Below are 14,799 nucleotides of genomic sequence, written 5' to 3'. Positions count from 1 at the left end.
TTTCTATATTTATATTGTTGGAGATTGATAACAGTTTGTGGATGATCCTCAGGACCACACTTTCCGAAGCATTGGTTCTGGTCTTGCATGTTAGTTTCATGCTTTTATTCTGGTTCGTGTGGTGAAGACAGTGTGTATTCTGTATTCTTAAAAAAACCACTCACTCTTTCAGATATATTTGGAAGTGCTTCTAAAATATAACAGTGTAATCTACTTTAACATTGTAACCTCCCTTTTGCTGTTTAGAATATTTTGTGTCTTAATTTGAAAATATTTCCAACAAGTTGATATTATTATTTTCCAGCATTTTTGAAATTTGAGATATTGTTTCTGGTATTATTTGAAGTTCAACAAATTTGGCATTTAAACTTCACTAATAGTACTTTTTCATTATTCAGTTTTATTCATTTAATAAATATTTATTAAATGCATTTAATGTGTCAGGAACCACTTAGGAATTATGAGAACAAAATAGACTAAATTCTTGATCTTGTAGATTAAAACTTGTTTTCTAGTTAGTGAGAAGACATTAAATAAATAGCTAAACATATAATACTATGTCAGTTAGTGATAAAGCTATAAGGATAAATAAAATGAAGTAAGGGAAATATGTGTTGGGACTGAGGAAGTTGACGATTGAATCAAGATCCAAACGAATTAGGAGTTGGGGTGGAATCAGGGGCAAGAGCCTTCCAGGAGAGGGAACTGTAGGTGGAAAGGCCCTGCGATATGTGATGTGTTCAAGAAACTTATAAAGAGGCAGTTTATATGGGTACAGTGCAGTTTGCTTAAATGGCGCATTTAGTTGACTATAACTTTGAGACAGGCCTATGAGTAGAGGTTGATACTCCTTAAGTCTGTTATGAAATCAGCTGTTTTTTGAAAGACCTACATAAAGTCTCCTTGGAGTTCTAGGAGTCGGGAGTCCAGAGAGTGGAGAGGTCCGGTACCAGTAGCTGCTGGTTCCTGAATAGTAGTGTTCTCCAACTTTTCCGTATCCTTTTCTTACCCAGTGTTCCTGAGTAATTGTTCAATACAAAAAATTTTGCAAGATTTTCCTTCTAAATTTACCAAAACTTGACTCTTTTCCTGCTTAGTCATTAAAGAACATTTTCCTTACTTAGTCACTAAAGAGCATTTTTGAGTCATGTGCCTGTTACCACTAGAAATCTCTCTTAGGATACAGACTTGTTACTTATGAATGGATTGTTGTAAAAATCCATTTGCAGCTTAGTTGTTTCAGAACTCAAAATTTATTTTACAATGGAGAGATGACACATGGTGACTAGGTTCTCATTAAACCCATAAAAGCCCATTTAACACATATAAATATACTTGAGGTACAGTCTCTCTTAATAATACTGTAAAACCTAACCACCATAAATAATATGATTTCCATGAAAAAAAAAACATTAAAAAATGCAACCCAGACACCAGGAACACAGCAGGTTCTAATGCTCCTTTGCTTGCTTCAAATATAGTCAAGTTAGATATGTCAGACACTGTCCGTATTTCCCACACTGTATATCATTTTATTCTTCCTGACATTTTTCAGGTATGTTAGTAAAGAAGTCAAAATACCTGGCTCCAGGTCTGACCCTTGTGAGTCATGTGATTTTGGTCATAGTGGATAGCCTCTTTGTCTTAGTTTCCTTCTGTGGAAAGTGTGGATAATGATATTTTACCCTCCAGTGTTGTGGGAATTTAATGGGTTTATGTATGTGTAAGTACTTTGTAATCTGTGACACACTATGCAGATATTGATATTTATCTGTACTAATTTCAAATGCATAATTTCATCTAATCTTGTTGCAATATATTTCTGCCTCCCCTTTGAATCTGTCTTTTTATACTTTCGTATGGCAAAAACTCTAAATTTTGGAATTTAAATGGGTTATAAAGCCTTTTGAGTATGTTTTGATTAAAATTATATGTTCATACAAACTGTCTTGAATAAAATTTCAAATAAGATTTCATAATTTTGCAATGTTTGTTAGACTATCTCAATTGATTTAGCTTTCTGAGGGATTTAGAGATGAGGGAGGGATGTTATGCCACAATTCAAGATTATTGATGTGGGTCCGCAAAGAAAATTTTAAAAACTCCACCCTGAAAGCTAAATATCCCTAACCAGTCATTCTTTCTTCCAGCCACCTCTATCCCCATTCCAAATTCCTACGCTAAAAACTTTTCTTGCTATCTCTGAATGGCATGACTTTACCTCCTGCCCCTCTGTTTTTCTGTTATCTTTCCATGGCCACAGTGGACATCTGTTGCCCTCTAAAGACCATTTCAAGAGTGGAGAAAGTATTCCTTGTGGAAGATGAACTGTCAGAAGTTAGGTAATTTTTCAATAGGAAAGACTAGTTTGACTTAGTCAGTGTTTATTGAAGTATAACTTTTGTTATACCGTTTATAAACAATATTGACTTTAATTATATTCAGTTTACATATTTCACTTACTTGAAATCAAAACATCCACTGTAAATTAGTTTCTGTTCGTTACCATTATTGGTTGTAGAAAATCTGTTTAGTATATTTAAATTTGTTGCCTTAGTGAGGTATAGTTCATTGGATATATATAATAAATAGCCTGATAATTTGCTTGAAAAATCAGTACCTTGTGAACAGTACCTTGTGAATCTCTTAACATATTTGATTATGACTTGTGTGCAATCATTGTATATGCTTTAAGAGAATACTTACCTATAAGAGGGTCTTACCTTGCCTATCTGATTTTTTAAAGCCCATTATAAAGATACAGTCAGCTCTATTAACTGGATAATGTTGAGAGTGTGGTGGGAGAGGAAAAGGTTGTAGATGACTCCAAATTATGTTTAAAATAAAATTACAGCAATATTTAGATTATCCAGGGCCAATTAATCATGGTTACAATAGGGGTCTAGATCCAGGGGGGTCTGTAGTTATTTAGCCCCCCTACGTACCAATCATTCCTGTCAGATGCTGTCAAATTATAAACTCAGGAGGCGGGAGATAGGACAGTAACTACCTAGGATTCCCATTCAATTTCTTCAACCCCATAGTCAATCCTTTATATAGTGGCATGTGTTTTACCAGGAAGAAAGGATATTTTAGGAAGAAACTCCCTACAACTTAGCTATTTTAAGAACTTAAAAAGATATGATTTTTACCAATCTGAGAAAACCTTTTATACTTCATATAGTAGTTCCATTCAAATACAGTCCAGTTCTTGAATTAACATTTTGTCTTTCTTCTAGTTGCTAGAACCTGTCTGTCACCAGCTCTTTGAATTCTATCGCAGTGGAGAGGAGCAGTTGCTTCAATTTACGCTGCAATTTCTCCCAGAACTAATTTGGTGCTACCTTGCAGTCTCAGCCAGCAGAAATGTGCATAGCAGTGGATGCATTGAAGCTCTTCTTCTAGGGGTTTACAATTTGGTTTGTATTTAATGGAGTTAACAAAATCTTTTTTGACAAAATCAAATATATAACCTGTGCAACTGCTTTTCATTTTAATAAAGCTAGTGTTTGTTTTTTCATACATCAAATGACTCATAGCCCATTCTTCCAAATATAACTTTCTGGGGGTTGGGAGACATACAAGCGTACATGTAATTATGTAACTTACCTTTATGGATTGATTGAAGGTTGAAAATCAGACAATTTCATTTCTTTTATAGAGATATCTGAAAATATCGGTGTTGCATTTTAAATTTTGTAAACTTAAAGTCCATTGTCTATAAATGATCAGTTTCTGACCTTCACAGAAAGTTTGGGAGAAAAGATTTACTCTAATATTCACCAATCATAGTTGCATAATATCTAGACTGTCTCCAGAGTGTACAACATTGTTTTAACGTACGGCTTGCATTACTAATAGAGTTTGTATGTTAATTCGTATGGTATTCTAGATACTTAAGTTTTGTACCTTTCAAAATAGAAAAGAAATGTATGGTCATTTTCTTCACATATTTCATATTTAAATGATTACTTCACTTAGCAAATAAAACTTGTTACATGAGTAAGATCAAGGATTATTAAGACACTGTATCTGTATCTTAGCCATCCTGAAAATTATGTTACATATGTTTTTTAAGTGGAAGGATGTACAGTTTAACTACCGGTGTTGATGAATAATAATGGATTATCATGGTTTAAGGTTTTAACTTAAAATTCCTTTCTATTCAGGTCTTTTTCAAAAAAATGTTTTAGACTATTTAAATTTAGTTTGTAAATTTGTGTGTAAGAAAGTATGTATTTTAATATATTTTCTTTCACTTCTATAGGAAATAGTTGACAAACAGGGACATACCAAAGTATTGAGTTTTACGATTCCATCTTTATCCAAACCATCTGTATACCATGAAGTAAGTGACATTTTATCATAGTAAGTTTATTGACCCTAAGCTTTGATATTGCCACAAGTTATAATCTAGTTATTTAGGAAAAAAATTGATCAATTTATTAGTACCTGCAAAAGTATAAACACCCACAAAGTATTTACTATTTCCAAATTGAGATAAGAAATCAAAATAATTGAACATCAAACTAAAATGTGTTGATAAGAGATCTATTGAAAGTATTCTTTTTGAAATATTTTTCCCTCTTCCTGATGGATGGCTACTTGTGTGTGTTGGCCGGGGGGCAGGGGGGTGGTGGGTGGGCAATTGTGTATTTCCATGGTAGAATTTGTGAAATTAAACTAATTTTTATTTCTCATTTGTGGTTTGTTTTAAAATTAGTTATTAAATCTTCAAGCAGAAAATTTGGTAGGCAGCCTAAATATGTTTAAGATATATGATGTTCATGGTAGCTATTTTAGTGGTATATATATATTCTAAATATCACCTTTTCAGCAGAATAGCTTTTTTTTTCTTTATTCAAATGTCTTTTCTCTAGCCTTCCAGCATTGGGTCCATGGCTCTGACTGAGAGTGCACTATCCCAGCATGGTTTGTCAAAAGTGGTATACAGTGGACCTCATCCTCAAAGGGAGATGCTGACAGCACAGAATAGGTATACTGTGGGGATAAAAATTCTTATCTTAATCCACTAATTTTTTAAGAAAATTATTTCAGTAGACTTATAAATAATGTTTAATGAGTTGTGTGTGACAATTTATTTGAATACTGAGTCATTTTATACAAGAGAAAAACAGATCTAGATTTGTCACTGTGCTTTGCTTCAGGTGTCAGCTGGAACACTGAATTTTAAAGACAGGTTTCATATGGCTGTTACTTGGAAAGTCTTTTTTTTCTTGTAGTTTTTCATTATTGGTGTGCTTATACTGTGCAGGTCTGTTCTGTAACATTATATCTCTCCCCAAAGAGTGCTCTCTCCCCTATTATAGTTGACTTCTTAGAATTCTAAAGATTTGTTAATATTCTTTTTGTTTGTCTTTAGGTTTGAAGTGTTGACATTCCTTTTGTTGTGTTACAATGCTGCCTTAACTTATATGCCCAGTGTTTCTCTTCAGTCACTGTGTCAAATTTGTTCAAGGTAAAGTAAAATTCAAGTGCTTCTAATATTGAAATATATGAATCTATGATTGCTAGTCTGGTACATACCTAAGTTATTTTTGTTTTGTGTAATCATTTGTTTAAAACATTAAATAAGTTAATGTAAAGCTCAGCCTACCCAACACGTGGAAAGTTCCCTATAATTGATAGTCACAAAAAACATGATAAAGGGCCGGATGCGATAGCTCATGTCTGTAATTTCAGCACTTTGAGAACCTGAGGTGGGAGTATTGCGTGAACCCAGGAGTTCAAGACCAGCCTGGGCAACATAGCAAGACCCTTGTCTCTATAACAAATTTTAAAAAATCAGCTGGGCATGGTGGTGCATGCCTGTAGTCCCAGCTACCTGGGAGGCTGAGGTGGGAGGATCACTTGAGCCTGGGAGGTTGAGGCTACAGTAGCTATGATTGCACCACTGCACTCCAGTCTGGGTGATAGAGCAGGACCCTGTCTCAAAAACAAAGAACACAAACAACAAAAACAAGAACATGATGAAGAATGTAAAGCTGAATAACGTTTAAATTGACTATTTAATCAGAAAAGGATTATAGTATATAGCTAAATGATAGAGCTGTTATGACCTTTCAAATTTTAGCATGTGGTTGGCTTCTTTTTGTTTGCATTTATTTATTTATTTTTACTGTGCTCTAATTTGGAACTAAGAAATAAGTAAGAGATACTGGTTCTTAAACTTTTCTTGTTAAAAATAAATTGAGCTAAGTGGTTATAAAATAAATTATATCCTTGAGTATAGTATATTCACATTTAAAAAATCCTGATTTAAAAGAGTAGTTAATGATAGTATGTATGGTATGATTTCCTGATTGGTTGAATATGACCACGGTATTAACAACGATTATATCTAGTTGGTGGAATTGTGGTTTATTTTAATTTTCTCCTTTGTGATTTTTTTGTGATTTTCTAAATTTTTGGTAATGTGAATGTTACTTTTTTTAAAAAGGAGAAACAAACAAAAATGACAGATTATTCCCCTTGATAATTCAAGTAAATAAGAGATATTATAGAACTAAGGAACATGTGGAATAATTTCTATTTGAGGAATTTATTTAGAAAATGCAACTTATCCTGAGTGTATTAGTCCATTTTCATACTGCTATGAAGAAATACCCGAGACTGGGTAATTTATAAAGGAAAAGATGTTTAGTGGACTCACAGTTCCACATGGCTGGGGAGCCTCACAATCATGGTGGAAAGTAAAGGAGGAACAAAGGCACATCTTACATGGCAGCAGGCAAGAAAGCATATGCAGGAGAAGTCCCCTTTATAAAACCATCAGATCTCATGAGACTTACTCACTATTGTGAGAACAGCATGGGAAAACCCAACCCCATGATTCAATTACCCCCCGACTGGGTTCCTCCCACGACATGTGGAGATTATGGGAGCTACAGTTGAAGATGAGATTTGAGTAGGGACACAGCCCAACCATATCACAGAGGACGGGATCATTGAGCAATACTTAGAAATGAAATGAAAACAAAATAAATAAAAAATCAGAACTTGATACTGAATAGGATAGAAAGCCATGCAGAATCAGCAGAGGAAGAGAATTCACAAGACAAAGGGCTTGGTAGAGAAGATAGAGATGTGAAGTCTTTCAGGTGTTTTCCAAATTAGAGCATAATTACATTTCCTAACCTTAAAAGATGGTACCAGTGGTTCATCTCTCCCACTCACCAAGTCGTTCTAAGATGTTTTTTGCTTTAAATTGTTTAAAGGCAGAAATGTCTGGACTTTTGAATTTCACAGATCTGTAAAATCTCAAAAAAGGTGGAACAGCTGGGTTATTTACATAAGTGTTGGCAACTTTTTATTTTGCCAAGTCATTATATTATAAATATCTACCATCAACATTATTTAACAAAAGGGAGACTATTTTAATATCAAAAAGGTGGGAGGGTGGAAGGGAAGGAAAATAATTTATAAATTAAAAATGGGATAAGTTTAGCTTTCCTTGCTTTTCGTTTCACTATGGTCTAGTGAAAACTCTGTTATCGACTAAAATGGGTATAAGGACCAACATTCAAAAATACTGGTTTAAGGAGTAACAATGCAGCAATTTTCACCTCTAGAACTTAGAACACACTGCAAAGTCCAGGTCCTACTTTGAAGCAGTGTATTAGATGGTAGGATCCAGGAATGCCTATATATGTATATATTTGTATTTTTATGTATTATATATAAATGTATTTTTTGAAGCTCCATAGATGTTCTAATACAGTGCCCAACCACTCTTGACGTTTCCCTGAAACTACTGATGGAAAAGTTAGAAAAGAACATGTGTCACTGATGTTTATCCTATCTAACTCTAATGTAGTACATTCTAATATACTTACTTTTATATTATGAGTAGAAAATTGCTAATATACCAATTTTACCTGACAAGGGAACTGAATAATTCTTCAACAGAGAATGCAAGTAAAAACTGGCTTTAAAAACAAAGAGAAACAGATTATTTTAAAACTAGCTATAGGATTTTGGCCAAGGAAGTTTTGGTAGAAATAGATCAATTTATGCCACAAGAGAAATTAATTTCATATAAATGTCCACCAGCTGTAAAAAAAAAAAACAAGAGTGGGGGAAAAGATCTAAGTAATTTAAAAGACTTAAGCTATCTAAATAATGCTAACTCTTAACTACAATGCGTTATATTAGAGGAACTCTATCAAATTTATCATTCCTGTCATTTTTAGTTGTTTATGTTTTTAAATTTTCATTTTAGATTCCCTATTGACTGTATTCTCAATGATAAAATCCAGTTATTTATTTCTCTTACCTACTGACTTTCTTAATCATTTATCAGATATTCTAATTAGGAGGTTTTGTACATTTCTAAGATGAATAGGAAAGAATTAGAAAACACTTTTGTTAATCATGTTAAGCCTAGTTCATATCTATGGAAAGAAAATTGGTTACAGAACTTTGGTGATAAGTAAGTTAGAAACGGTTATACCAGTTAAAGTACAAGAGCTTCTTAATGATCTTAGCACTAACACAGGTTTTCCTGAAGATGAAAGTGATCCTACTGTTACATGGGCCGTCTAATCCTGTTTGCCATGTGATAGTTGTTTTAGATTGCTGCTCAATTTGGTTGATGACTATACCAAAATGATTGACTGGGTCATCTAGGAGAAAGGATACATAAATACAACCAGAAAAAATTCATGGGATAGATGAACTAGATTCAGTGACAAATGTGTTACAGTCTTTTTTTAATCTTCTGATTTTAATTAGTTATGAAAATAATTAAAACAATCTTGAACACTTCCCACCCTCCACCTATGCTCACACAAATTCATTCTACTGAGCAAAAATCTGTTCAGTTACTATAAGCTTTGCCTTCCTGATTCAGACTGATTGATGGCCAGCTTGATAGCCTGTTTTCTTCCTATATGGTATGTGTGAACAACTTGAAGAAGAGATCTGACAGCAAGCAAGAGCTAAACTGAATAAGCTATAGTCAGGAAGCTTTTGTTCTCTGCTAGTACTAAATGTATATGGCACTATGAAAAGAAATATACTCACCAATGCTACAAATAAGTTTTGCTAGTATATGCCAGAGTCCTCTAAGTTTGAGGAAATGATTTCTTTCTGTTGGACATTTAATACAAGACTGTTTAACAAATGGCTTATCTTCTTTTTTGGTGTGGAATATAAATATTAACAATGAAACTATGCTCAGCTATTAAGTTGAATTCTCTCCCATTGTCTAAGGGACAGCTCTGATTTTGTTTAGCTAGTGAGTCATCTAACTGACGAACCTGGATATGGATAGCTGTGAGTTCCTGATCAGTGTATTTGTTTCTGTGTACCTGTAATGAATCCCTGCCTCTCCTCACTTCTAGGTCAATTTTTCTGACCACCTGAACAGATTGTTTTCTGTCAATTAAGGGCAGCTTTGTTACGAGTAAGCCATTTTGCTCCTGACTAATAAAATTTATATAAATATAAAGCACTTAATGCAGCATCAGCCACTTTATTATCATCTAGTAAATGACAGCTGGCATATTATTGTACCCCATCAGTGAGCACACACATTCACTGTGGATGCGCATAAGTCATTGCTTTCATTTTTTTTCTCACCTGTTTGCTATGACTGTATCAACAATTCTAGAGCATATCTGATATAAGGTCATTTCTGGTTGAAAGAACCTATGGCAAATTTTTCAATTGCTTGTTATTTTATTTGGAAACTTCTTTTTACCAGTATGTAAATCTTGCCTATCCTTCACAACCCAACTGAAATAATCCTTCCTCCAACTACGTGAGCATGATTTTTGTGTGTGATCTTCACTTGAGAAACATGACAGAAGATGCAGACTTTATTAAGCTCTTAAAGAGCAGAACAAGCAGGACAGAAAAGTGCTCATTACTATTCAGGCAATTCTTCCACTTTCTCTTTTCTCCTTTCCCCTTTTTCTATTCTCCTGGACTTTTCCTCTCCACTTCTCTCTGCCCCTCTTTTTTTTTTTTTGAGATGGGGTCTTGCTCTGTTGCCCAGGCTGGAGTGCAGTGGCACAATCTCTGCTCACTGTAACCTCCGCCTCCCACGCTCAAGCAATTCTTGTGCCTCAGCGTCCTGAGTAGCTGTGACTACAGGCAAATGCCACCATGCCCAGCTAATTGCTTGTATTTTTAGTAGAGACAGGGTTTCGCCATGTTGCCCAGGCGAGTCTCAAACTCCTGAGCTCAGGCACTCTGGGGGCCTCAGCCTCCCAAAGTGTTTACAGATGTGAGCCACCACACCCGGCCTGTTTCCCCTTTTCAGCCAAGTTTCTACTCACTAGCCTGATGATCTGGAGATCCGATAATAATAATCTGATAATAATATTATATGTAATATTATAATTATATATTTATATATAAATATATTATCTGAATACATTTATATTATCTGATAATAATTAACCTTTCTTTTCTACTTTCGGTTCTGGTCTATCATGAATAAATAAACTCACTGGCATGGGTCTTCCTAATCATTTTATGGTTTGTAACTGAGGCTATATTAACAATCCCAAAAGTTTATTTTTATTCTAAGAATGACACACATGTCTCTCACCAGAGAATGAGAATCACATCAAGAGTTTTTCTCACTTACACATTGATGCTAAGAACTTCTCCAAGAAATATATTGACCAAATACACCTTCCAGAAAGGATTTTATTTTCACATGCCTTGTGAATTTGGCAGAGTAAATTTAATACAGACATAGCTGTTATGGCACTCAGCTGCTCTTTTGTAAGGACATATCCTTATGTTTGGATTTGTGAAGGGAAATCAGAGAACTTCAGGACATAGCCGTGATGAACAGAGGAGCCAGGCATTCATGTGGCATATAGCTTTATTGCTTTGTTTTTTTGGCATTTAAATTCAGTGAAGGGTATATGGGCAAACAATATCCTTGAAGATAGGAATCAGAAAAAACTTAATTCAGAGAATTCTTAAGTACCAAAATAAAGGAGTAGAGAAAAGAGATGCCATTACCAGTTAATGATGCAGAGGGATAGGACTAGATTATTTTGGGTCTCAGCTCAAATGATACCTCCTTGGAGAGGCTTTCCGTGACCATCATTCCTAAAGTAGCACTTTCCCACCCTAGTTGATTTCCTTGCAGCACTCATAACACTGTAATTACCTTGTTTGTTCTTTTGATATAGACTGTCAACTGCTAGAAACTTCATGAGGTCAGGAACTTTGTTTTGTTCACTGCTATGTCACAAGAGCTTAGAAGTGCCTGGCATATGATAGAACCTCAATAACTGTTGAATGAATGAATGATAGATGAGCTCTTCAACTCAGATTTATGATTTGATAAGTAGAGTTAGGATTAAGGGAAATAATTGGGTTTTTACTTTTAAAAAATCTTTCATTGGTAAATAAAATCATCAGTTTTAGTTTTCCTAGTTATAAAACATTAACAATTTGCATTTCTGAATAAACGTTTAATTTCAGCCTCTGATAGATGATCACTTATTTCCTTACAAGTAGCTAGTATAGAAAATGAGAGAACCTGGAATTTTATTTCCTTTGTAAATCTTTCACGTGTGTTGGTATTTGAGAGAATTGTCTCTGTAATTCTTACATAAAGTAAGTTTAAAAGATGAGTGACCATCCTAGAGCCATGCAAATTTTTTTTTAGTTGTATAATAACAACAGTAACTTATCTATGTTCTGTTTCCTGAACCCTATACTATTTCCTTCCTGATTCCTAAACCTGTATATTCAATCCAGGAACCATCTCTGTCAACATGTCCCATAGATACCGTGTAAGTTCTAGGACTCTTCCTATGGCAGCCAACTGATATCTACATCAAACTAAATTATACCAAAGGGGCCAGATGCGGTGGCTCACACCTGTAATCCTAGAACTTTGGGAGGCCGATGTGGGTAGATCACTTGAGGTCAGGAGTTTGAGACCAGCCTGGCCAACATGGCAAAACCCCACCTCTACTAAAAATACAAAAATTAGCCAGATGTAGTGGTGGGTGCCTGTAATCCCTTCTACGTGGGAGGCTGAGGCAGGAGAATTGCTTGAACCCGGGATGTGGAGGTTGCAATGAGCTGAGATCATCGTGCCACTGCCCTCCAGCCTGGGCGACAGAGCAAGATTCCATCTCAAAAAAAAAAAACAAAAAAACAAAAAAAACCACCCAAATTTTTGTACCTAGGAAGAGCAGTCATGGAACTGGCCTCAGGATGGCCAGACGGTGGCTCATGCCTGTAATCCCAGCACTTTGAGAGGCCACGGCGGGTGGATCACTTGAGGTCAAGAGCTTGAGACCAACCTGGCCAACATGGTGAAACCCTGTCTCTAATAGGAATACACACACACACACACACACACACACACAAAATAAACAGGTGCGGTGTGGGAGGCTGGGGCATGAAAGTCTCTTGAGCCCCAGAGGTGGAGGGTGCAGTGAGCAGAGATTGCACCACTGCACTCCAGCCTGGGCAACAGAGTGAGACTCCATCTTAAAAAACAAACAAACAAAAAAGAACTGGCCTCAGGGTCAGCTGGATCCAGAGACTCAGATATTTTTAGGATATTCCCTCCCATCTCATCATCTTCATTTGTTGGCACTGTACTTTGTTTTTGCAGATAGGCTTCTTCCATGTGGTAAGAACAGTGACCTCAGGCAGCTAAAGGCTTACATTGTCCACTTTTTTTTTTGTTTTTTTTGAGATGGAGTCTCGCTCTGTCTCCCAGGCAGGAGTGCAGTGGCGTGATCCCAGCTCATTGCAACCTCCACCTCCTGGGTTCAAGCGATTCTCCTGCCTCAGCCTCGTGAGTAGCTGGGATTACAGGCACATGGCACCATGCCAGGCCAATTTTTGTATTTTTAGTAGAAATGGGGTTTCACCATGTTGGCCAGGCTGGTCTTGAAACCTGACCTTGTGATCCATCTGCCTTGGCCTCCCAAAGTGCTGAGATTACAGGCGTGAGCCACCGTGCCAGGCCCTTACATTGTCTGCTTTTAGTGACCTCAGCAGAAAGAACTTCTTCCAGCTTCAGTATTAAAAACATCCAGCAAAGGGGGTGACAGCCTGAGACTTCTACATACCCCTTTGGGGCCATGTTGGGTAATATAATTGGAAGAGTACTCTGTCAGGTTAAATATTGCTTTGGTTGTATTAACACAGATAAACAATGATAACTTAAATAAAGTAGATATTTATTTCTCTCTCACATAAAAGTCCAAGCTGGTAGGTGGTCTCAGAGGTAGATTGCTTATGTTTCCAATGTGTTCAAGTTGCTTCTGTCTGGGGATTCTGCCATTTCCTATGGTATTGCCCTTGTTGGTATGGTCTCAGATCACTACTATTATATCTGCCTTCTCTCCTGCAAGCGGGGAGAAAGGGAGTGAAAGGCAAGTAGCTGCTTTTTAGGGGTATGACATAGAAGTTTTTTTAGGGGTATGACCCGGAAGTTTCACCACTTTGGTTAATACACCATTGTCTAGAACTTAGTCACATGATCACATCTAAATGCAAGGAAAGCTAGAAAATGTAGTCGGTAGTGGAGCGGCTGCCATTCCTAGCTAAAATTGCTGGGGGAAAGGAAGGGAATGTGACTTATATGTATGTATTATTACAAATAGATATGGAGGTAGTGATTTCTGTAATAGATAGTTTTTTTAGCAGACTCACCATAATCATGTGATTATTCTTGATTTTATGGGGAAAGACTAGCTCCTAAAGGGAAGAGGGATAGCAGTGCTTTTAATAGAAGATAGGGATGGTGGCATGGCAGACAAAATTGATACTATACCACGGTACCTAAAAATCAACATATCTGAAACAGTATATTCCAGTGTTCCTATTTGTTCTAACTCAGTTAATGACACCGTCATGTGGTCAGCTATTCAAACTAAATGTGGAAATAATTATCCACTCTTCTTATTTCTTTGGTCTCACCTTCTTTATACTTCCTAGATATGACTCCAAACCTACCCTTCCTCCTACCCACCATTATGTCTTGTATTCAGTCCTCCTTCATCTCACTACTGGGATCCTCATCCCACCCATCTCCAGTTTCAATGAACTCTTCCAATATAGCCAGAGTGATGTTATCGGAAGACCAATCTGATTTTGGTACTCCTTTGCTTAAAACAAAACAAACCATCTTTAGTTGCTTACCAGTGTCTACGTGGTAAAACCTAGCAGGTTATAAGATATTCATGACCTGGCTCCATGATGTGATGAGCTTCTCTAATATTTCCTAGTGTCCTAGCCCTCTATCCTGCTAAAATATCCACAGTCTCCTCAATGTCATGCTGTTTCATCCCACCTCTGCCTTTGAACTTTCCTATGTTTTCCACTTGGAAAAATATCACTTTTTCTTCAAGACTCAATTCAAAGGAATCTCTTTTCTGAGAATTCCTCTCTGACTCTCCACTTCTTCCACCTGAGTTTACCATTCTCTCCTTTACCACCTCTTGAACTTGTTCATTGAAAATATTTGCTTACTACACAGTCTCCATGATTAGATTGTGAGTCCCTGTGGGAGCTACATCCATCATGTATATCTCTAGAGTCTGACACAGTATGAATCTTTAATAAATATTTACAGAATGAATAAATGAATTAACTGAAAATTTCTTTCATCCATTGGTTCTCTATTATTTACAACCATACAATCATCCCTATCATAAAAATGTAAGATGTAAGAAAGTAAAATTTTTTGTTTGCTTCTTTCGTTAATAAGAGTAACAGGAGTCTCTATTCTAGTTTGGGCATACATTTTTGTAAATTCAAACAAAACTTGAGTTTGTTTTA

General features: G+C 35.9%; 1 protein-coding gene across 9 annotated transcripts in view; it reads left to right on the top strand.

Moving 5' to 3' along the window:
• Window positions 1-14,799, top strand: part of HYCC1 (hyccin PI4KA lipid kinase complex subunit 1) — a 119,605-nt gene that overhangs the window by 32,738 nt on the left and 72,068 nt on the right. For 8 of the 9 annotated variants that reach the window (XM_055115761.2, XM_055115762.2, XM_063605637.1 and 5 more), the window contains exons 4-7: window positions 3,240-3,419; window positions 4,268-4,348; window positions 4,881-4,996; window positions 5,384-5,479. In XM_055115761.2, coding sequence (XP_054971736.1) covers window positions 3,240-3,419; window positions 4,268-4,348; window positions 4,881-4,996; window positions 5,384-5,479 — 473 coding nt within the window. Of the gene's footprint in view, window positions 1-2,263; window positions 2,343-3,239; window positions 3,420-4,267; window positions 4,349-4,880; window positions 4,997-5,383; window positions 5,480-14,799 lie in introns of all 9 variants that reach the window. The other variant, XM_063605636.1, reaches the window with a different exon arrangement.

This window comes from Pan paniscus, chromosome 6 (assembly GCF_029289425.2).
Source record: "Pan paniscus chromosome 6, NHGRI_mPanPan1-v2.0_pri, whole genome shotgun sequence".
Taxonomy (NCBI): Eukaryota; Metazoa; Chordata; class Mammalia; order Primates; family Hominidae; genus Pan; species Pan paniscus.
Note: the sequence above shows the minus strand (reverse complement) of the source record. Positions and strands in the feature narration are given on the sequence as shown.